We start from the raw sequence: 25,158 nt of genomic DNA on the forward strand, positions 1-25,158 counted from the left end.
CAAGGCACTACAAGCCAGTAATGAGAAAACTCCTCAACATATGTTTCAAGAATCGGCATTACTTCAAACATTTCCTTACTAAGCGATCGTTAATTCAATTAATTTATATCCTATGACTGTCAAACAAGTAGTTCGACCCAGCTTAGAACTCTGACGAATGGACAAGCTGCATGGGCATTTTCGTTTTTTTTTTCCATGCGTAGTAGAAACACCAGTCAATTTCCCAGCGAAAGTGCTCCATGAAGGCATATCGTATATGATTTTTCATAACAGACTCAACATACAAAAAGCAACTTATGACTTTCAATTTCTGAACATATTTTTTCTTTTAAAGTTTATAAGCTCATTCCAAAAGTTATACAGTTTCTATTAGACGAACCTTGACGTAACAGCACAAACAGATCATTCAAAGTTTATTAATTATTATTTATAACACTTTGGCATCTGAAAAGCAGGTTCTTGATACAATGCCAGATTATGCCTCTAGCGGACCATAGAAGAAATTTTCATCGGGCCTTCATTTATACATGTTGCTTTTAATGAAATCTTAAATAATGGCGCTAAAAATGTTTTACTAGTAATAAAGAACTACTAAAATAATAGGGAACTAGTACAATTTTTATTAATAATAAAATATTAGTACAATAGTAATTGCAAAGTAAAACGGTTTCTTGCATAATGAAAAATACAAATAATCATCAGTCAGTCTTTAAACAATTTTAAACTTTTTTTTTTCAGACTTTCATTTCATGAAGTTGAGTTTTTATAAGCTAGTTGTCCAAAATTTTCTTTTTATGTAGCAAGCGCTGTTAAAGACCCTAGCATTTCCTGTCCTATTGATTTTTTTAAAATATTTTTAAACTGGTTTTCAAAGACAAATCTCTCTCCTGTTGAGTTACAGGCATAGTTAAATCAATTTTTAACAATGTTTCGAAATTAGGAACAGAAAATACAATGCTGTTATTTCTCACGAACTGTTATATATCTGTCGGGCTTCGTAAATGTTGTTTTTGCAAAATTTAAATAAATTGTCAGTTTATTTTTTACAGTGGAAATTGTAATTGCAAAAGGACAGACAATGAATCATGAACATAAATATCTAATATGCACAATTAGGAGTTATCACACAGTTCATGCATACTATCGATTAGCCTAGGTACGACTACTGGTATGTAGCACCGAACACGATTTAGTGCTTGATCAATTATGGTAGCATTTATTTTTATTATCTAATGCAATTATCTGCAAATGCTATTTAAGATTTAAAAATATTTTTAAATTATATTATTTTTATTTACTTATTAATTAATTAATTATTAATTTTCTCCTCTTGTTCTGCGCTGGGCCTCACAACTTATGGGCTCAAGACATTCGTCTTATTTGTCTACCGGTTAATTCGGCACTCTGCAGATACCAATTTTGAAAAACTCAAGCTTCCACATACTCGTCAATACTATTACATTGTATATCATGAAATGGTTTGAGTACTTCCACATCTCATCAAATGTTTTGAATTCTTCGTCATCTAAGAAATGTTACATTGACTTTTTTTAACGGATATAAGGTGGTGTGATGTATTTAATTACGGCAAAGCATACTAGGGGTATCTGCCAAAGGGGAGGGATGCCTTTCGTGGAGGACTTTCTAAGGGAAACTGGCTCGTATACACGTTACACATGGGGAAAACCACGAAAACACCCATGCAGCCAGCCCGTTCGCGGGATTCGAACCTCAGACCGAACTACCAGTGTTCAGCGACTTTACCGCTCGGCCGCTGGTGGGCTTAACGGATATAAGAAGAAGCTAAGTTGATTATAACGTATAACAGGAGAGCACACACAACCGAATTCCTCAAAATTTTATTACATGCTTCGGAAAGAATGCGTTGGGGTTACCATGCAGCTATAACTTAAGATAACCAAGAGTTAACTTTGCCTATTGCCTATTATAAACAAACTTATTTAAGTTCTTGCAAATAGAGGAATTAATTAAATACAATAGGCTTCAAGAATTAGTGTTTCATCATAACAAGAGAACCTCATAATGAACTACACTGACTACCAATAAGTATTTGGACACGTATGCAAATGACGATATCTGCGGTCCTAAGGTACGTCACGGACTCCGCCGGTATATATCGTGTAGGAAACAGCATTGGCTTTATGGCAATGACATCGGCTTTAGTCGCATGGAAGATGCCTCGCAGTTCGGAGCTCTCTGATTTCGAGAAAGTTATAATTATCGGGTATGTGGCCGATCCTTAAGGGACATATCTAGGGATCTGAAGTACCCAAAATCGACAGTGGCCTATGTGATTAAGAAGTGGAAGGTGAGCGGTGATTGTCGGAATGTGCCCCGAGTCGGCAGACCAACGAAACTGGGAGATAGAGACCGACGAGTGCTGTCCAGAGAAATTTGAAAGAACCGCACCCAACCGATGGCCCTCATCCGCGAGGAGTTTCAACAGGCATCCGGAAGTATTGTTTCAATGAATACCATCCGTAAGGAAGCACATCTGCTTGGTTTTCATGGTCGTGCTGCTGCCCATAAGCCTTTGATCACAAAGTCCAACCGTGCTGCTCGATTAATGTGGTGTAAAGCACATCGAAATTGGACCATAGATCAGTGGAAACGGGTTCTTTGGAGTGACGAATCAAGGTTCACCCTTTACCGTTCGGATGTCAGGGTCTGGGTCTGGCGTCTACCTGGAGAACGTCTCCTGCCAGAATGCATTGTGCCAACAGTCAAGTTCGGCGGAGGTGGAATTATGGTCTGGGGGTGTTTCTCCTGGTATGGGCTGGGACCCTTGGTCCCCATTCATGGTACGCTCAACTCCGATGCCTACTGCACTATTTTGGATGGCAATTTGCTTCCTACGTTGTGGCAGTTTTACGGTTGGACCTTTGTTACTTTCAGGACGACAATGCCAGTTGTCATGTTTCGACGTTAACCAAGGCTTGGTATGGTGTCAATGGAGTTCATCGAATGGACTGGATTGCCCAGAGTCCAGACCTGAACCCCATCGAAAACCTCTGGGACGAGTTGCATCGCCGAATTCAGGGGTGTACTACCCGTGCAAAATCGATGAAGGAACTTCTATGTCTTCTCCAAGCCGAGTGGAAGAAAATACCACTAGCTGTCATACAAAGACTTGTGGAAAGTATGCCCCGGAGGGTCCACGCAGTAATTACCTCTCGTGGAGGCTCTACCAACTATTGATTTTGAATAAAGTTAGTTTTTCTTTTTTATCACAGGTGTCCAAATACTTATTAGTAGTCAGTGTATAATATAACTCATAATGAACACTTCAGCCCACAAGATTCAAAAGAAAAATTTTACCAATGAATATTAGACTTCACACAGTGCGTAATTATCCTAGCCAAGAAAAGGTAATTTGAAGAATGCTAAAATCACTGCAATTTCTGTTTTCCGATAAGAGCTCATTTCTCAGACTTGTTTACCATTACCATAGCAAAAAAAAAGTGACAGAAAAATTATTTTCTATAAGCTGATGTTTTTGCGATTTTATACCATGTTTCTTGTGGATATCCTCAACTATAGCGTGAAGATGCTAATTGTCAATGTGTTACGGTCGTCTGAATCTTGGGAAATCTTGTACAACGAAATCGCCATTTCAAAATCTCTAAAGTCATTCCCGTTATTTCCTCATATTTAATGCTTTCGAATAAACTGTGTTAAAGTTGGCTATTTTGTTATTTTTTCTCCAAGAAATTCGTATAGTACGTAGTCTTACATGTTCATCACTAGATTGATCACTTGTTATTCTTAAACAACCGAATTGCGAATTCATTTAATACAGTTAAGGCACAGCGGCAAACACGATAAAGTCAAAATTTCTCAACAGCATGGGAGGTTTCTGAATAACCTTGTAAAAGGCATGATCTTTGCGATATCTAAAGTTGTATTATTTGCATTAATACAGAAAAGCAAGATTTTCGAAGCAACATAAACGCTAAAACAACAATAATAATAACAGCATTTTCTAATAATGTAAATAAAAAATAAAAGCATACTTGTGAACAGTGAGCGATGTCGTTGAAGGTTTTGCTCAATAGCATCTGTTTTTTGTCCATTCCTATAAGACATATTTCTAAACGACCAATCAAAAATAGCATGGTCCTATTGCACTGGCGGTTACTGGAAGGACTAGGACTTGTGTAAGCACGGGGTCGCCGCATGTCAGAATCTCCACTTCCTAGTCGGTGACCAAATGTAGGAAGAGACGTTTGTTTTGTTCTAGGTATGTCTCCACTACAAGATCGCACCCTATCCCGTAACATTACTGACGGGTCAATGTCTCTCAGGTCACGAACGATATCAGCACAACCTGGAGCATCTAAGCTCTGCGTATGGGTAATAAGAGAGGACGGAGGCATTAAATTGCACTTTGCATCAGAGCTTTTCATATCTGCAGTCATTTTCGCTGCAGCAGCAATGTCCATACTTTGACTATGAGTTACAAGTGAACGATCAGGTTTGGGAAATTTGTCTAACTCTTCAGAACTGTACAAAGGACTTAACGGCGATTGGAGTTGAGGTTCATTACAACTATCACAGCAAATCTGGAAAAGAAAAAAAAAACTTTTCTTCAAACAGCAATAATTTATTATAAATTTAATCTTTCATATTTTATGTTTATGAACAAAAGAAAAGCAAAACGTTTAAATGAATTTCTTTTTAATTTGTCAAACAGTTGAATTACTTACACGGCTACAAGTATCAGAAGTTTTACAGCTGATACTCTCACAAGAACTCACTCCAATGCTACTACTTAAATTTTCACGGCTGCCAGAATGTTTTTTCAGTCCATTTTCACATGGCCTTTCAACCAGATCTAAATTATGAGGAAGACTAGATATGCTAGCACCACTTCCATGTCGGCGTCTGCCAGAGTTCTGTTGATTTCGTGCCTTTTCAAGTTCATATAACCTGAATTTTTCAACGGCATCGTCAATGAAGCTCGGAGGGGCCCTCTTTCCACTAACCTAGAAAATAAATAAATTAAATTAAAACGAAAAAGAATTTAACTAAAACATTAATTACATCTCAAACTGCAGGGCGTTAATACATTGGAAATTCGATAAGCAAAAGTAGAAAAAAAATTCCAGCAATGGAAAATTAGACATATTAAAAAAGGTAAACATTCATTTCTCATTCTAGATTTCCATTTCTCAAAATTTAAAAATTTTATCTTCTATTGTACTTGTATATACAATATATACAGACACAGACACACCAAGCGAAGGACCTCCATCCCAGGTCCTCATTATACGGGACCCATCCAGAGTTTGAAATATCCAACGCCCGTGGGACCTCGTTCTCGCAGGCGAAACTACCGCAGTCCCCGTCCGGCTTTTACTAAGCATTGGGCAGAACGATACGTTGCTAGTTTGATACGCTGTCACCTTGCCTCCGGGCACCACTCCATCGGCAAAACCACATTGTAGAAAGGTGCTCTGTCCGTTTTGTCAGTCCCCGCCACGAGAACTGAATGGGGTCAAACCCCCGGGAACTCAGTCGACAAATGTACCATGCAGCTCCACCACAGCCGAAGGAACAGACACGACAGTACCAGTACGGTCCCTGCCAAGCCTGAACCAACCTGAGTACAATACTCGGGCTCTAGTCCTGTGAAGTCAAACTATATACCCCCGTGGTTGAGACTGCCTAGGTACAGATCCTAACCAGTACTTCCCAAGCATTCGTCTGAGTCATCCCCCGGGGGGATACAATATATACAGGTTGATTCTAAATGCTTTTACAATTTAAGAGGGGTGATAATACCCATCCAGACGAGCAATAATTACCTCAGAACAGAGGGTCGCATTCCACTCTGAGAGGCAGAAAAGAGGAAAGTAGAGTTGCATCAAGGAAGGACAAGAAGACTATCTATCTCTTAAGAATATCAAGAATTAACCGTATGCAAATTTGCACTGAGAAGAAGCAGTATTCTGCTCTTAGTTGGTACCGGAGAAAGCCAATCAGAGCAAACGGTGTCCTTGAAAAAGACACATCATCGCTTCAAGTATTAGAACAGGTATCTTAGGTAATTACCTGGCAGGCCCTTACATCATGCCAGACCGTTTGACCGGCGCAACATACCGTATCTTCGAACAAGTACTTTCCAGTTTATTGCAGGCTGTTACGCTCCCCATTCAGAAATACATGTGGTTTATGCACGAGAGTCCCAGCACATTTTTCCGTCACGGTCCGTAACCTTTTGAATGCCCCATATCCCGCATGATGGATCCGACGTGGCTGGACTTTTTCTTCTGGGGCAGATGAAATCTTTCGTGTACAAGACGCCTGTGGACTCATATGAAGATCTCAGAGCGAGAATCGCCGTTGCCGCGGACAAAATTAACACGACACCAGAAGGGTGCTCCAGCCGTTCTTCCGATGTCAGTTGTACAACGACAAGGGCGGGCAGTACCCGCACCTGAGGACAAATTTATGGAATCGACTGCTGACGGTAGGAGACCCGGGGTTTGATCTGAGGGTGCGGGTGCTGAAAGGAGGTGGTTCGCCACGTCTTCTTCAGTTCAGTATCGGCCTCCACGTGGTACCCGCTGGAAACTATGCCGGCAAAGGCTAGAAATAGGCTGGCTGGCATAGGCTAACCATGCTGGACAACCACCTCTGTGGTCCGGCTGGGCGGAATTTCCGGAACCGACCATTTATGGGAGGAGACCCGGGTTTCTTCCAGATCACTGGTTAGACCTGTGTCTAGACAGCTCCAGCCTGCAGAGCAAATAATCAGTCTTCACACAGATTAGAAACATCTTTTTTTCGATGGTAGGTTCAGGCTTTGCAGGGATCGTACTGATACTGCCTTGTCCGTATCCTTGGTGGTGGAGATATTACCTGGTGGATGGTGTTGGCCCGTCTGAGAAAAATTGGCTCCTCTCGGTCGGTGTGGAGAGACGTATGATCTTGAAATTTAAATTTCGTTCCTTGTTCCTAGTATCGCGAGAGGGAGTGGTGCCCCCGCTCGTAGGAATTTCTCTTTGAAGTCTTAGTCTAACATGTGCTGAGTCGGAGTTCAGATCGGCCCTGTGGATCTCTTAGTGATGGACGCCCGTCGGTCTTTTCTCCGATGATTTAAATTATCGAGGGAAGTTTTCCCTCTGCAGCGATCGGGAGGGGTGGCGCCCTCTCAGATTGGTCCTGAAGTTGCAGTTCTGAAACCTTGAAAGGGAGGCTAAGTCCTTCCAGTGCAGGGGCTGTACTGGAAGTTCCAGTGCAGGGGGTGTTTATGTACAACGACACACGTGATCGGCATTTTGAGCACTTTCTGTAAAGTTTTTCACTAAAAAATAAGCCTGATTGCGCAACTTTTGGTCTCGTTCATTTGCTTTCCCAACATTGTTGTAACTTCAGGTTGGAAGTCTGAAATTTCTCTTTTCTGCCTCTCCGTGTGGAATGCGACCCTATGTTCTATGTTAATTATTGCTCGTCTGGATGGGTACTATCACTCCTCTAAATTTGTAAACGCAATTTAGAATCACCCTGTATATATAATATAAATGATTAAATGATATACATATATGATAACAATACATATATATATATATGATTAAATGATATACATATATGATGACAATATATATATATATGATTAAATGATATACATATATGATTATATAAATGGTTAAATACAAAGTAAACAGCTGTTCAAAACCTAATCTAATTATGCACTGATAGCTGCAACAACTGGTGGCAATAAAGCAAAATAAAATTATCATAAAACTTTTAAAGTTATTCCACATTCTATAAGCGACAAACCATTAGAATCAAAGTCGAGAAACTCAAACTGCAAGATAAGGTGCAAAAACAGGGTGTATCAAAAATAGTAAATGAAATCAGTTAAAGAATGAGGGAAAAGTTATTTACTTCCCTCGTTGCATCGTCGTCAGGGGGTTGGTGTAACGCCTGTTTCAGAACTGACAATGACAAAAATTATAATTTAGAATTTTATAGTTAAAAACTAAAGAAAATTAATCATAGAAATTTGTATCTTTATCATTCAAATCCTTAGAAGGCTGAAGAGAGTATCCTTTTGAAATTTTGATATACTCACTCCAGCCTCTTGTTTTAGAAGATTTGAGAACTTTTAGTTTATAGCACTAATAGACTGGTATTTCAACTACGAATGAGACTTTTGTAGGATGGGGTCAGGAACGATTTTCATTTTACCTCTTCTTCCAGTATTCAAACATCTGCTGTAGACCATTTTCGTGAAGTCTAATTAAAATAGCCTCTGTATACTTCAAGAATCGGAGAAGCATCTTCCTCTAAATTTTACTTCGGATTAGAAAACAAAGGAAGAACAGATTGTTTGGAACTAGACCTAAGATACATGGATCAGAGATTAGGATCACATTCAATGTTACTTGGAGCCAAACACTGTGCTACAAAGTTAGTCATGTGCTCCCATGCATTGCCATGGTAGCAGAATTTTAAAATTGAATAACTGCTCTTCTTGCTGCAGTTAACATCCATTTTGGCTGAAGTTCAATGAGAAATGTGTTTGCTTACATTGCTATCATTCCATCGGGAATTATGATATCGTGCAATTTTGTATCGAATTAAGATGGCACACATGGGGTTTTTCAAACATATAGTTCTAATTTAAGTAATTGAGACAGAGTTCTGGAGGGGGACACGGGTTAAATCTCACTAGGAGTTATGGAAGTGGATGATAAAATAAATGCAGGTGATTGCAGCAACATATAAAATTTTCAGAATATAACTCGCGTATTATCAGAAAAAACATTCAACAGCATTCACAAACATCGTATCACTATTTTTTCAAGTCTATTTCGCGATAGTCTTGACATAGAGTTAACTTATTAAATTAGTAGAGTAAGAATTAGCACAAAGAAGAGAGGGGTTCGATAAAGTTGGACACAGCTGCAACGGAAGTACAACAGATTTTTTTAAAAAAATTTTACCTTATTTTTGCCAATTTTTCCGTTGAACCTCTTCACTTGTTTCGGGACACGGTACGTTACAATTCTTCACTTTATTCTCCACTACTACTATAAGGCATTTCTTCCGCCTTTTTAGCATTCCTTCGTGGTGTAGTGGTCAGCACGCACGGCGCGTATTCGAGAGGTTCGTGGTTCGAGTCCCGGTGAGGGCATTGCTCATTTTTCATCTCTCCTGCTTCGAAATAACCTAATGTATCTGCAGTGGCGCCCGAACTAAAAACAAAGGTGGTGGATAATGATTCTCCACCACCAGGATTTGGCAATTGGGTCCCCTAATCCCCAGTCGCATTTAAAAGCGGGAAGCATACAAGGTATTTCGCCCGCCTTCGTAACATGCTTTCGTGGTGTAGTGCTTAGCACGCTCGGCGAGTATTCGAGAGGTCCGTGGCTCGAGCCCCGGCGAGGGCACTGCTCATTTTTCATCTCTCCTGCTTCCAAATAACCTAATGTCTCTACACTACTTTACCATTGCATGTATGAATTCCTTTGTGAATTCTAATTACGCGTTCTTTCTTAAATAAGTATGAATTCTGCTTATCCAGAAGATTTCATTACCTTCGCATTCTGATGTCAAGCAACGAATTTTATACTTTAAATGGCATACAAAGTTGTACATCATAAATCAAAATATACGGTACATAAATTATGACTCTAAGAAGACAAAAACCGAATATTATGTAAAATTTGAATTCAAATATATAAATACAATTTTTATCTTCTGCATAATGGCTCAATTCTAACACAATAAAACCTTTTCGATAAAAATAATCTTAAAAACGGATTAGAACGAAAACTTAACTGCTTTCAGTTATGAAACAAAGAAAAATTACGTCAGAATAGATTTTATTTCGGTAACAAATGACCTTCTTCCTTACCTTTATCCTACCTAGATAAAGAACTTCGTATTGTTGACAACTGCTAATGACTGAATCCAATGTGGTTCCACTCGCAGTTTTTAGAGTTGGTTGTGCTACAGTTTGCTGATTGAACATCTCCTTCGTTACTTCCCTTATTGTTGTAAACAACTCAAGCACCTAAAAGAGATAGATGTTCTGTGTATCAAAAAGACGCATTAATGTAATTAAGACAACATAAAGAATTATATTCTTACACAAATGACAGAAAATAAATACACTACTCTGTATAGCCTTAACAGCAATGCTAGAAATGGGAAAAAAATTGCCACATTCTCTGTTATAATGAAGGTCTATTAGACTGATAATTACAGTACAAATATTCAAGCTTTAGTTGACATACTATAGATATTTACGATCCATTAATCGCCTCAAAAGTATACACCTAGCGTTGTGTTTACACACTGTTAACAGACTACGTAATTTTACATAGTATCTTGGCAAAAGTCTGCGACCGGCCAAGTTAATCTAAGAAATTTTTGCAAAGAAAGGTGGATCTTGCAACATATCTATACCTATTTAGACGGCATCACCACAGTCCAAGATGCATTGTTTATACATTTTTACCAAATGACTTCATGCTCGCTTTCTGAGCACTCAAACATTGCAGTTTAGCTAGTATGTGGAATTTGTGAAAGAATCAGTTCGCAATGTTGGGAAGGAATAGTTTTTACTACAACATTTGAATTACAAAAAAATGCATCAGCAGCTATATGTGTACAAGCTTCTGATGGACAAAGTCATTCTACAAGCGAATCACAGCAATAACGAAATTTGGTTGTTCTATACCCATCCATAAATCTTAACCGTTCAGGAAGCATTCGCAGTCATCCCCGAGTTATTTATTTAATGGAAATTGCAAAATATGATTATAAAAGCCAAATCATTTGCATTTTCAAAACAAATCTATGTAATATGGTAATTTTAAACAACAATAGCGATTTCGTGAGTATCATGGCTTGTTTGTTAAAAGAAATTATCTTTCCAAGTGATGAACAAGAATATCTTTGCAACTCAAATTCTTTTGAATGTAAAAACTAGAAAATTATGTGCATTTATTCAGCTCTTTTTAAATTTTGGCAAGTATGATTTTCGGCTGCTGTTTTTGTTTCTGTATTATATAAATATACAGATAATAAAACATAAATCTGTAAGAAATTAATGTGAAAAAAACCATAAGTAAGAAAACACATTAACAGTACTTTCGATTATTCAATGACTGCATTCTTTGACATGGTTGGTTTAACTAACTTTCCTACATATTAAAATTCCAATCTTATTTTTAATAAAAAGGAACTTTTATTAAAAATAAGATTATCTAATAATAATAAACGAATAACGAAAATCAGTTAAAATATGCTTTTTAATAAACAGAATTTTTATAGTAAAAGGAATAGAAGATACATCATTTATGGGATTTAAAAAAAAATTTCAAAAGGGAACTCATTAGTTTCCAGTTCTCTTTACATTCGAGTGAAGACTTTTAAAGAAATTATTAACAAGAAGCTCGCCGTACATGAGCAGTAACAGACTTTGGCGAAAGCATAAAAGTTTGTTACAAAACTTTTGTGAAACTTTCAGACGTGAAAGGCTTAAAATTTTTAATTCTAAGTTACCGGCTTATGCTCGGTTACGTAGATTAGACAAAAGAAACATGGCCGTTTTACCTTTTCTCCTACGATACGATTCCGGTGATAAGTAAATATAATCGAAGGTTAAATGCAAATTTTCAAATAATAGGAATGAAAACTAAGATGTACAAGATTTACATATAACGCCTAAAAACAGGCGTCGTCTCAAATGCACTTGTTAAGAAAAGGCAGTAGCATATTTCCATTGGGAGGATAGGCTTTTGCGTCATATAATAAACAACTTTCTTTGCCTGGGAAGACAGAGCTTTGTTTATAAGACATTATTATATTTTATGTCTAATGTTTCTGCAAGCATTGCTATGTCACCTTGTAGAGACATTCGGTACTTTTTGGAGGCCGGAGAGATAAAAAATTAGCAACCGCCTTCGCCGGGAATCGAACCACGGACCTCTAGATACCGGCCTAGCGTACAGAACCACACCACCACGAAGGCAGGCTAGAAAGGCGGGAGAAATACCTTATATACTCCCCCTTTTAAAGGGCGACTGGGGTTTTGAGGGGACTCAATCGCCAAATCCTGGGTGTGAAGAAACCTCATCCAACACCTTTTTAGTTCGGGCGCCACTGTAGAGACATTAGGACTCTTTTGGAGGCCGGAGAGATGAAAAATGAGCAATCGCATTCGCCGGGAATCGAACCACGGACCTCTAGAATACCGGCCCAGCGTGCGGAATCACTACACCACGAAAGCCCGCCAAGAAGGTGGAAGAAATACCTTATATACTCCCCCTTTTAAAGGACGATTAGGGTTGACAAGGGACCCAATCGCCAAAACTGGGTGCGGAGAAACATCATCCAATAACCCTTTTAGTTCGGACGCCACTGTAGAGACATTAGGTATTTTTTTGGAAGCAGGAAAGATAAAAAATAGCAACTGCCTTCGCCGGGAATCGAACCGCGGACCTCTGGAATACCGGCCCAGCGTGCAGAACCACTACACCACGAAGGCACGCTAGGACGGCGGGAGAAATACCTTATAACCTATATAAGAATGCTTTAGGAAAAGAAACTGCAGTAGATTTTCCTCCTTTTTCAGTTGACTTAAATACATTTAGTACGGGATTCAAGTTTTTCAATGAAATATAGGCCAGTTACCATATCTTTTGAGACGCACTTCTCATTGTTATACAAAAAAATTGAGAGCACCCCTCCGAGTTTTATTTTACTGATGCCCAATAATTCCCATACGTTTCTTTGCTAAACATAATTTCAATGCACAATGTTTCGCATTATACATTTGCATCGTTACGAAAAACTGTTCAGTTACGTTGTAGAAGAACGTTAAGTAGAATTATTGCTCATAATAGCACAAAGCTTATTCCTGCCGAATGATAAAGTATAATTTATAATCTCTCATCTTTTGAAAGCTACATAGCAGATATAACCTAGTCAACAGTTAATCTACGCAAGAAACAAATACAAGACATTTTACATGAACAGCAATAAAGGCTCACAAGAATTGCACTAAAAAACATGAACACCTATTACAAAGTATGTACGATCTATTTAAAATGTATAAATAAATATACAGAAATATATTAAAAAGAACAGGTAAGTGAATAGCTAAAAGTGTAACTACAGTAGCTATGAAATCATCATTTAAGCGAAATAATGGACGAATCAGAAATGATAAATTAAAAAATATATTCAAATGTGGGCATCCTATCGCAAACAAAAACTACTTACTATTAGAATTTATTGAATACTACAAATTCTTTACCAGAACTCTTGATTATATGAATATACGAATGAGGATATATTCTCTCTCGATTATATGAATGAGAATTATGGCAAAGCGCTATCCTCCTAAGGAGAAGGATGCCTTCTTGGGGGACGTTTTGAGGGAAATTGGCTTATGTACACGTTTACACACGGGAAAAGCCACAAAACCTCCCATGAAGCCAACCCGTTTACCCCGACATGAAATCAGGCCGAACTACCAGAAATATAAAGGAGAATGGTAAATGAGAAGGTAATACTCGCGAAGAAATACTTATGTATTTTCAGAATCTTATAGCCCGCTCATACTTACACGAGCATTACATTCGAAACACATAATCCTTTCTTCTTCTTTGCAGAAGTGATATCCTTTCACCAATCAAGATGGCAGATAAAGATTTGAAGAAAGATGTGGTAATGTTCTGTTATCGGAACCGGATACAGAAATGTATGAATATACGCGCGTGTGTATATATCTATTTGCATATATGTGTGTATGTATAAACGCATATGCATTCGTGCTTATATAATACATACATGCATACATAAACACATGAATTCATTCCATACATACATGCATCCATTTCTGAATCCGGTCCTGATAACAGAACAGTACCAAAGATGTTTTGTTTGCCGTGATGATAATAATGTATTTTATTAGCTTTCCAGTTCGTTTGTTGACGTTCATGTTTTACATTAGTTTTAGCATTCGAAACCTCCTATGAGTGAGAACGTGCTTCGCTTCTCTTAAAAACTGGTTTGCCTGACTTCAAAAGCTGAGAGTTTCTCACTAATTGCTACATTTAACTGTAAGCTGAGAAGTGAATATAAGAATTTCATACCGGTAATTGAAAGATTCTTTGGCTGCATTTTTTAAAATGCAGATACTGAATTCTGTGTAGAATTTACCCTCAACTTATTTTCAAGACATCACGAAAGTTTTTCATAAGTCTAGAAATGAATATTACCCCCTTCCCCAGAAAATGTTTCCAAAATAGCTAATTTCTTATGAAATAAACTCTGTTCTTTCTATTGTCAGTTAATTTCAATTTAAAACTAAAAGGATATAAAATAAACATAAAAAACTGCATCAATGAGTATTTATATTGAAGAAAAAAATAGTTTCATACGACTCCTTTCCTAAAGAAATAAGGCGTCCACTAGCGGCCGAACGGTAAAGTCGCTGAACTCTGCTAGTTCGGTGAGGAATCGAAACCTGGAGAACGGGCTGGCTGCATGGGTTTCGTGGCTTTTCCCATGTGCATACGAGGTAGTTTCCCTTGGCGAGTTCTCCACGAAGACATCCCTTCCCTTAGGCACCTAGCTCTCGAATGCTTTGCCGGAATCAAATAAACCAAACCTTAAAAATAATATCAGTTCTGATATTACTTTTTATAAATGGAAATATAATATGTATGAAGGCTACACATGAAAATCTTCAACCAGACAATTGTTCATTGCAGCTTATCACGAAATGATTCGAATTCTTTGTTATTAACGTGAATGAAACTATACCATAGAAAATCTATACCACAGAAACAGAAATCATAGTTTTAAAAAATCGTATTTCATTGATACTTTAAGACAAAGGGCTTCGGTTCATATCCGAGGTAAATTCTTGAAAAAAAACTTTTATTTAGAAAAATTAATAATACAGGGTTTTAAGATAACACCACAAACAAACGTGAAATATTATTCTTTTATCAAATTAATTCAGTAACTTCAGAGTCTGACGACGTTAAATTTAGTAAAATGTCATCATAGAACTTCATTTCTTAAATATATATTTTGGATAGCTCCTGATGCCGCGCAAAGGATTTGCTTAAAAAAATCGATTTAATTACGGCGAATCTTGATAAAAGTAAGTTTGCTTATTTGATTACGGCAAAGCACGCGAGGACGGTCTTTCTGAAGTTTGATGAAAGAGTAGAGCAATAAAATGAACGCAGTACGCTAAACAGATTCTCTCAATTATTATCTTGATGATAGTTATTGAGGCCCAAAGATGGGCGAAATTACTTAGAAATACTACCTTATTCGCCAAAGAGAGCGACATTAATAAAAAATATATATACTGGAATTTCTATACCATGTGCATTCAATCCTCAGATCACATTTAGTTTCTAAACGACTATACTGCTTAAACCTTCTGTGGAATAGCGTAATACAAATAATGGAACGTCTAACACATCATTATATTTTCACTAAACAGCACCCATTTCCCAAGCTGTAATGATGGAACTGAACAACCTTTTACGACCTCCTATTACGCTATTGTTGTTTGTTGAAGAAACGCCAGTGTTCATTTTGGATTCTTAAGATACCGAATTCTTTTAATATACGTAAAGACTATTTCGCTTTTCCTACATTTAAGCAAAGAATTTTTTTTTTTATCTAAGTGTTTGCTCGGTACAGCCTATTTTATGAATGACTACAAGGAATGGGGAAAACAAAATTTTAAGAATGTTCGAAGCATGAAACACGAATCTCAGGCAGAATATTAAAAAAGCAGTCATAAGCGAAGAACACAACAATCACTGCAGTATAGTAAGAGTAATGAGCTTGAGAACCGTCCCCTACTTAAATAAATGCAACAACGAGACTAAACCTCCCTTTTCTCATATCTGTATATCAGCAGCTAAAGTCTCTATGCACTGGTAGTGTTATAAAGCATTTATTCCGCCTTCCTAGTATGTCTTCGTGGTGTAGTGGTTCTGCACGCTGGGCCGGTATACCAGAGGTCCGTGGTTCGATTCCCGGCGAAGGCGTTGCTAATTTTTCATCTCTTCTGCTCCCAAAAAATACCTAATGTCTCTACAGTGGTGCCCGAACTAAAAAGGTGTTGGATGATGATTCTCCTCACCCAGAATTTGGCGATTGGGTGCCCTAAATACCCCAGTCGGCCTTTAAAAGGGGGAGTATATAAGGTATTTCTCCTGCCTTCCTAGCGTGCTTTCGTGGTGTAGTAGTTCTGCACGCTGGGACGGTATTCCAGAGGTCCGTGGTTCGATTCCCGGCGAAGACGTTACTAATTTTTCATCTCTTCTGCTTCCAAAAAATACCTAATGTTTCTACAGTGCGACCCCAGGCGAACGGTCTGGGTGCATGATTGGTTTTTGTGTTTTTCCCATGTTTAATATGAATACAAGACAGTTTCACTTAGGAAATCTTCTCCTTAGGCAGATAGCCTTCGTTGTGCTTTGATTATTGTGGCGAATCTAACCTAACCTCAAACCGCCTCCGGTCCCGGAATGGAGATAGAATGATCGAATCCCGTTCCTACGCCGCGATATAGCCAGGAGGATCTTAATTAGGGACTTCGTTCGCAAATGATAGCCCCCAGAGCTGAGGCTCCCTAAATACAAATCTCAAGAAGTAAAAAAAAAAAAATAATAATAAATAAAAAGAGACTCTGGAGGATATTGTGATATAAATCGGATTTTATGTCAATACTTCGTAAAACCCCTCGGTCTTCAAGGTGGTGTGTGTATTTAATTATGGCAAAGCAAACTAAGGCTATCTGCCTAAGGGGAGGGATGCCTTCGTGAAGGACTTTCTAAGGGAAACTGGCTCGTAAACACGTTACACATGGGGAAAACCACGAAAACACCCATGCAGACAGCCGTTCGCGGGATTTGAACCTTGGACCAAACTACCAGTGTTCAGCGACTTAACCGCTCGGCCGCTGGTGGGCTCCTCGGCCTTCAAGGAAACGATTGTAAGATCGTTTAAAATAAACGCAATATATGAAAAAAGATAAATATATTAACATAAACCCTTAGCAGGTTTGGTTGGTTTATTTGATTATGCAAAACACTCCGGGGCTATCTGCCTAAGGGGAGGGATCATTTCGTGGAGGACTTTCTAAGGAAAACTTGTATACACTTTACTCATGGGGAAAACCACGAAAACGCTAACGCCGAGATTCGAACCCTGGACCGAACTAACAGTATTCAGCGACTTTACCACTCAACGTCTAGTAAGCTAAACCCTAGTACGAATTACTCGGATTTACAGTGTGTTCCATTTAAACTTCTCTAGATAAAAAAGCGTAAAAATTTTAAACCAAGATTAAGCATGTAAAATATTGTCAATTAGCTTACGACCTTGGGAGGTGTCAAAATAAAAGTTGACCCTAATTCCCATACCTCCAGAAAGAGAAACCAATGACAACTTATAACTAAAAGAATGATTCGATACTCGTGAAGTAAACGCTTACACATACAAATACACAAAAATCATGCTACGCTTCATTCCATAACCAATGGCAAGAGTGCATAAACTGAACTTCGAAAATTACAGTACATATGAAGCAAGCTATTGATCTATATCATTTTGCTAGTGATAATGGCTGATAAAAAGCCTTTATAAAATGCAAGGTCAAGTTTTTAATTATTTTTACTTTAAATGATGGCAAAACAAGAGGGCTAAATAAAAGGGATCGAATTTTGAATGACGTAATCCTCCTACGAATATGGGCATGTGGAAGACCAAATTTGAAATTTGGAATTTGTTTTATTATCGATTTCATATTTTGTAAAACTTTCACAAATTTTTGAGTAATTAACTCAACGATTTAAAAGCGAGAAATGGCAACACTCTACCGGGGGGGAACCTTTTTATCTCCAGCGCGCGGAAATGTGTATCGGAAATTCTAAAGATATGCTCGTTTTAAAATTATTTTGCGACATTGCTATTGAACAAAATTTTATGGTTTAGAACATGATATTTAATAAATAAAGAAAATACACAAAACGTTAAAAAAAAAAGGCCCCTTTGGACGTAATTTAAAATCTGAAAACTTTCAGAGTTTTTTTTTTTTTTTTTTTTTTAATTAGCATGAAATATTTTTATTGGGTGGTCTCCCAGCTAGACAGTAAGCGAGAAATCGTGGAACATTGGCAGACTGTTTCCGGTTGGATTCGCTATTATTAAATTGATTGGCTACACAGAATGTTTTCGTAATTATTCAAATAATTAACATAAATATATGATACTTTACTCTAAAATGTCTTTAACCGAAGGAAACCTTTTCTGAGGCAGACAGCCATAATGTATTCTTTAACTGTAATGCCTGCTTTCGTGCATGTATATAATCAGGCAAGAAAGCTAACCTACTGAAAAGGAATTGGTAATGTTAACTTGCCTTAGATTCTTTTTTGCCGCCAATTCAATATTTTAAAAAAACAATTCTTCACATTCCTTCGTTCCGTAAAAATAATTTTTTTCACTAGAACGTCGTAATATCAATTTAACTGCATTTAAAAAGATTTAAAATTTCTGCTGTACAAATCTCGACTGCCAGGCACTGTGTTTGGCTATTACTAATTTAATTACTCAAACTTCGTTTACAGAGAATATTAATATCATTTATATTGGGGTAACGAGGGTACGCTACGCTGATATGGCAACTCCATGTGAGGATTGGTAACCGAGTGGCTTGCGATTTGTTCAAGTTACGTGTTACTCACTAACTGTAGAACCAAAAACAAATTTATTATAAATATATAAGCTCAATTTTTAATACAATAACGAGAATTAAGAAACAGCATTGAATATACAGGTAAGATAAGAATGGAAAATTATTGTTCTCATTATGTGAGGATCTAGCGAGCAAAAAGACCCTCTCTAGTCGAGGGTTTAAAAAAATATTCCGAGATCCTGCCTTATTTAAAAGTTTGCAGACTGAATTAGTCCCACCCTCATACCTTTTCGCTTTTATTTTACGTCCTCTGGTTCTCTATAGTTGAAAAGATATCAGAGGAAACACAGGATCATTGGTTCGTCGCCCTACCTGAAATCGAAAGTCTTTTGTGACATACATAGTGCTAAAATCCCTTGACAATGGCCGTGAAGTTATGATTACTGAAATGTCAAGTGGAGCCGTAACTGAACGAATTATGCTTCAGCAATGTCAGAGCTTGTCGTCTAGCACCACGTAACTACTCGAACACTGCGACCTGTGGGGGACCGCATAAATTATTTCGTATCTTTGTGTGGTCCGCCGTATACTCCTCCCTCCTGTTCCACCATGATGGTAAAAATCGGGGAAATGCATCATGTAGCTCAAAAGGAATTTGAAGAACATTTGGTTTGGCATGATTTGCAGATCTACGTCCTAAAGTATCATAAAAGTAAGTACCCATGTCCGTACCAGACATAAACGCTGGTTTCACACGGTCAGTTGAGATTGACACTGTTTTTCTGTGAATGGATAATTTGAAATTTTGGTTGATCTTTACATTATGGTAACTTGGCGTTTTTTTGGCGAAAATTTGGCGACCAACTCTCCTACAGCAACCCTCTATTTTTTTTCCCGCCGCCATTTTGTCTTCACGAAGTAAAGACATGTTTCTTTTCTTTTTATCTACTGAACACTTCTTCCAACAATGTACTAGCCGAATTACACTTATGCTAGAAATTTTATCTAACAAAACTGCTTAATCATGACAAATATTCACTGCAAAATTGGGAAAAAGTGCACAATACCATACTCCTTAAGCGTTTTTCAAAATAACACATACACATAAACCATGTACACGCCGACTTATTTTTACTTTAAAAAAACATCCCAGAATCGCACAAAAATGGCATTGCGCACACTCTTCACTATATCCATGTACACTGCTTTTTTCTCATAAATTAGAAAAATTTCACGAAAATACATGACAATTTTCTCAATCTTTAAACCCGGTAAAAAGAACGTATATGAAATTACCTGATCGCGAAAAATTATTTACCCTTTCCAAATATGAACATTTCCACATATAAAATAAATAAAATATCCAAAAACCTCTAAATCATCTATTACATTATACACGTCACCAACGAATTCATACCGCAAGCATTACAAATACTTAGTATCAAAAATTTAAATTATTTCCATGCACGTTTACTTCAACTTAAACGTGTACCAAATTCCTACAAACATAAAATTCACAAAATAACTATCATTTAATTAAAATATCACTAAACCATGTACACGTCGACTTATTTTTACTTAAAAAAACATCCCAGCATTGCGCACACTCTTCACTATATCCATGTACACTGCTTTTTTCTCATAAATTAGAAAAATTTCACGAAAATACATGACAATTTTCTCAATCTTTAAACCCGGTAAAAAGAACATATATGAAATTACCTGATCGCGAAAAAGTAATGAACATTTCCACATATAAAATAAATAAAATATCCAAAAACTTTTACCTCTAAATCATCTATTACATTATACACGTCACCAACGAATTCATACCGCAACCATTACAAATACTTAGTGTCAGATATTTAAATTATTTCCATGCACGTTTATTTCAACTAAAACGTATACCAAATTCCTACAAACATAAAATTCACAAAATAACTATCATTTAATTAAAATATAATTAAATTCAAAAACACTACTTAAAATATAAATGAGCACATACATTAAATTAATACATACATAAATACCCATTTCGAATTCACTTTAGTTACGGCCATGCGATCCAAAAATTCACGAACACTGTTTCACACAACACAGAATAAAGCCAAATACAAAATTTCCAGATTTTTTCCCGATTCCCCCCCCTTTCCGATTAAAGAACCGTAATTCGTCCATTAATATCACATGACATATCCCATGATCTCTCATTTCCCTCACACAAAATAATGCGTAATCGGAACTGAGTACTGCTCACATTATTACTAAAGTGCCAGGTAGTAACCTTTATCGCCTCCAAAATGTCGCCAAACTACCAGTTACCATATTGTAAAGATCAACCGAAATTTTTGTAGTGGCCGTCCTATTATAGGAACTGAAACATCAGCTGTTATGAAATCCCATTTAAAATTTCGTCTGAGATCAGAAGTAAAACTTAGTGGCTTAATACCGCAAATTTTAATTTCAGTATTATTTGCAGAAAATAGCAGTAGCACTGATGTTTTCATCTTGGTACAAGAAATGCAGGAAATATCATTGCCTCTGTCTACAAGAAATTTCAAGTTTGTTTGTTTGTCGTATAATGTGTAATCTGTTGGAAGTGTTTGCTGCTATAACAGTATCCATGGTCGGAATAGCCGCAGAATTTAGTTTTACGACTGAAAAGTGCATGGAAAAATGCATTTAAGAGCATCAACTTTAAACTTTTGATAGTAAAAGCAATAGCCAACGATAAGCATGACCTATGCGCGAATTAGTACGCTGGCTACTGTTTGAACGATTGCGGCTATCATGATATCTTGGTTTGGTTGGTTTATTTGATTATGACAAAGCACTCGAGGGCTATCTCCCTAAAGATAGGGATGCCTTCGTGGAGAGCTTTCCAAGGGTCCCATTCATGGTTATCCCTGGGGGTCGACTGGGACTGACTAACCATCCCAGTCGACTACTGGCTAGATCAATATCTAGACAGCCTCGACTTCTGGAATAAATAAACTGTCTGCACAGGACTAGAACCATCGTTTATTGGGTGGCAGGTTCAGGCTCGGCAGGGACCGTACTGGAACTCTCTTGTTTGCCTCTTGGTTGTGTGGACGTGACATGGTCAGATATCGAAAGTTATCCTTGAGGGATGGGCTCCCCTTGATCAACACTGAGGGACGGCCGATGTCTAACTGTGTGACTTAGTTCTCTTTTTTTTCGGTGGATGCGTTGCCGTCCACTTGTGCTTGTGCGCTTATAATATGCTATGTGAAACATTTAAGTCCCTCTAGGTTGACCGAAGGAGGGGTGGAGCCTCCAGGGGTTGGTACGTTACAACAGTGTTAAGGTTCCCATGCTAGGTCCGGTTGCCCCTTTCTTCTGGAGCACTGTCCCATGTCGCGGCCTGAAGTTCTATACCTGAAACCACAGAGGTCTATAGCAACACGCTTCTCATTAAGCCCACAGATGCTGCCAAGAGTAAAGCCTCTGCTACGAACACGAAAAGAACAGAACACAGTGAGCAATAATTCACCTCGCTCCCGTGGACTGCCACTATACATACATATAGATGCGAAGACTTTACACGCGCCGGATTCACTTTCGTGAGGTCCTAGTTTAAAGTTTTTATTTAAATAACAAGGTACTTTTATGTTTAGTCCCACTTATTTCTCCTCCGGCTTTCATCGGAATCCGAGTTTAGCGCGAGTAGCTAGTATTTAATTAACCTGCAATGGCAATAGTTGGAAGTTATCTGGTTTTCGTTCAACAAGAGTCCTTGCCGTTGGTGGAGTTAAACTGGTTAATAGCTAAATATTTTTAGGTCAGTTAATTTAATTATTTCGACTTATGTTACTTTTTGCAAATAGCAGTTATCTGTTTTTATTTTCACCGTACTGTAAATTCTACGAGTTCTCGCAATAAATGCTTTAGTTGTTTGTATTTTACGCAGGTAACTGTTAACTGCAATTCATGGGGTATCGCTAGTTAAGGATTAACAAACAGCACACTACTTAAACGTCATCAAAAACTGCCTTTTTAAATCAAATGAATTGGAAACTAATTTTTGAACTTATGGTGTCAGTTACGTTAATCTACATAATATCCCTAACATGTAATGGGCAAATCGATCAAAAGTGTTGTGTTAAGTCAGCATTGCATGGTAAATACTGCATATCCCTTCAAAGTACTATGCATTTACTTAAAAGCTGCAGAAATTTAAGATAAACTGCGTTTATTCTTAAATATCACAACTCACAGACCAACAGGTTGTACGTCTACAGTGAAACGTCTCAAAAACACATCTGCTTGAGTAAACCTTCTCGCTGGCGTTTCAAAAGCCTTTCATTGCTTGATGATATACTGATAGAGAGAAGAGTACAAAAAGACTTATATTTGCGATTATCAGCCGTAATAAAAGTTAGCTTAATGGACTGGCTGTCTTCTCTTATCTTGCCCCTATCTCGTATTTGATTTGAAACTGCAATAAGCGGTATCACTCACCTATCTAAATGCATTCTGCATAAAATAAAAGCTACTTTTCGGCAGTTTATGATTAATAAATCAAAAAATTTCTACATTAAAAATTTTCAATAAAAATTCTGAATTCAAACGCTATGCTCCCATTAAAAACAAATCTTGATTTCCATATTTTACAAATGAAGTTTGGTTATATCAAAGGATATATTTCACTCACAAAAATTGACTCCAAAACGAAATAGTTTAATGAAGGTAACTTTCAGCAGAACCGTAAAAACATAAGGCAGTATTCTCACTCAAATACCAATATCTAAATATAAAATGGAGAGGTAAATAATCCCAAAACTTTCATTGGAAGACAGAAAATATAAATTCACTAATATCATATAAAACTATTTAACCTTCTTAACCTAATGTACAAATAAAATACATCTTTATACCTTAATTATAACAACTTTTTTTTCAATTAATAAAAACAACTTCCCTTCATAATAAACTTCACCTCGGTAATACTCAAAATTACTAGTCAAGCTCACAATGAAAATAAAAGGTTAAGAACCTCGACGCTTAAGATGAAAGACATTAGAAGAGGTGAAACTGAATATCACAAACTGCCCATTCTGCTGCAGCTATCTATATCAAACATTAGGATCACATTAGGATTGTTTTTGGCAGCGCTTTTGAAAAGTGTAGAAGTGCAAAAGCACCCAGAAAACTGAAAAGAAACAAGAAAGTGTAGAAAAAGAGGAACGATGATGTAAAGAGGATGCTTAGATGCCAGACGCAACGATGCAGATGGTGGGGTGGAAGAACAGCTTCAGCTGACTGAAGAAAGGAGGGGGAAAAAAAAAGAAGGGTGAAACACAAAGACAAAAAGGAGAACGGGAAGTTATGGAAGGGAACTTTCCGATGCAACAGCCCCCTAGGCAACAGAACAGCACAGTATTTTATTTTGGCTCTCTCAGCTGAGAGACTATTTTTAAATACTGATGGGTAAGGTGAATGCAAGTTGTTCAATATTCGCTCAAATAAGTGAGAAAAAAAAAAAGCTTGCATATATATGCATAACGACGGTATGAGATGTTGTATATTTTAAATGCTACGGATGTATCTTTATATTTAAAGGTCATTTTAATAAACTGATCCTGATGCACAAAAGTAGAACTGCAGACGTTCTTTGAGATTTTGCTTTTTCGATATACAGTCAAATATACTCTGTAAAAAACTATGATGGCTTCTACTTCTAAATAAAAAAAAAAGCGCATTAGAATTTGCAAATAAATACAAATACATTCTACTCGAGCAATAAGCAAACAATCAAGTCGTGCGATGACCAAGGTGATACACATTAATAAAACCATACAAAAAAAATATATTTAAAAATAGCGAGTTCGTAATGCTACAAGCCTCTGAAGTTTCAGTTACGTTTTTACAATCATGTTGAATACAAAAACAAATTAAAATTAAACTTTTGTTGGCACAAGAAAGGTACATTCTGAAAGCTTACTGTCATAGGAAAGTGCTTAAATTAACAAACCAATAGTCCTGTAACTACAATATCTCCAGCCCTCCATACAGGATGTTACGTGGAAAAAAACATCTGAGGTTAATAAAGAAATGAAAAAAAAAATTACCGATCAGTGTAAAGCTACGTTAAAAAATAAATAAAAAATACTCAAAATTCAGCAGAAACCCACAATATTCAAAAAACTCGGTTTCTCGATAATTGACTGCAAATATATTCTCAAAAATCTAGACTAAATTGGGTTACAGATAATAGATCTTAAAAGGTGTGGTGTGGTGTATTTAATTATGGCAAAGCACACGAGGGCTATCTGCCTAAAGGGAGGGATGCCTTTCGTGGAGGACTTTCTAAGGGAAACTGGCTCGTATACACGTTACACATGGGGAAAACCACGAAAACGCCCATGCAGCCAGCCCGTTCGCGGGATTCGAACCTCAGACCGAACTACCAGTGT

At 37.3% G+C, this 25,158-nt stretch overlaps 1 protein-coding gene across 1 annotated transcript in view; it reads right to left on the reverse strand.

Moving 5' to 3' along the window:
- The window catches only part of LOC118184243 (TBC1 domain family member 1-like), a 335,166-nt gene that overhangs the window by 227,346 nt on the left and 82,662 nt on the right, over positions 1 to 25,158 (reverse strand). The window contains exons 2-4 of the mRNA XM_085809767.1: positions 9,890 to 10,048; positions 4,728 to 5,006; positions 4,035 to 4,583 (exon numbers count right to left, since the gene is read on the reverse strand). Coding sequence (XP_085665893.1) covers positions 4,035 to 4,583; positions 4,728 to 5,006; positions 9,890 to 10,048 — 987 coding nt within the window. The remainder of the gene's footprint in view (positions 1 to 4,034; positions 4,584 to 4,727; positions 5,007 to 9,889; positions 10,049 to 25,158) is intronic.

This window comes from Stegodyphus dumicola, chromosome X2 (assembly GCF_044657685.1).
Source record: "Stegodyphus dumicola isolate Sdum_Otavi_A_Nest chromosome X2, ASM4465768v1".
Lineage (NCBI taxonomy): Eukaryota > Metazoa > Arthropoda > Arachnida > Araneae > Eresidae > Stegodyphus > Stegodyphus dumicola.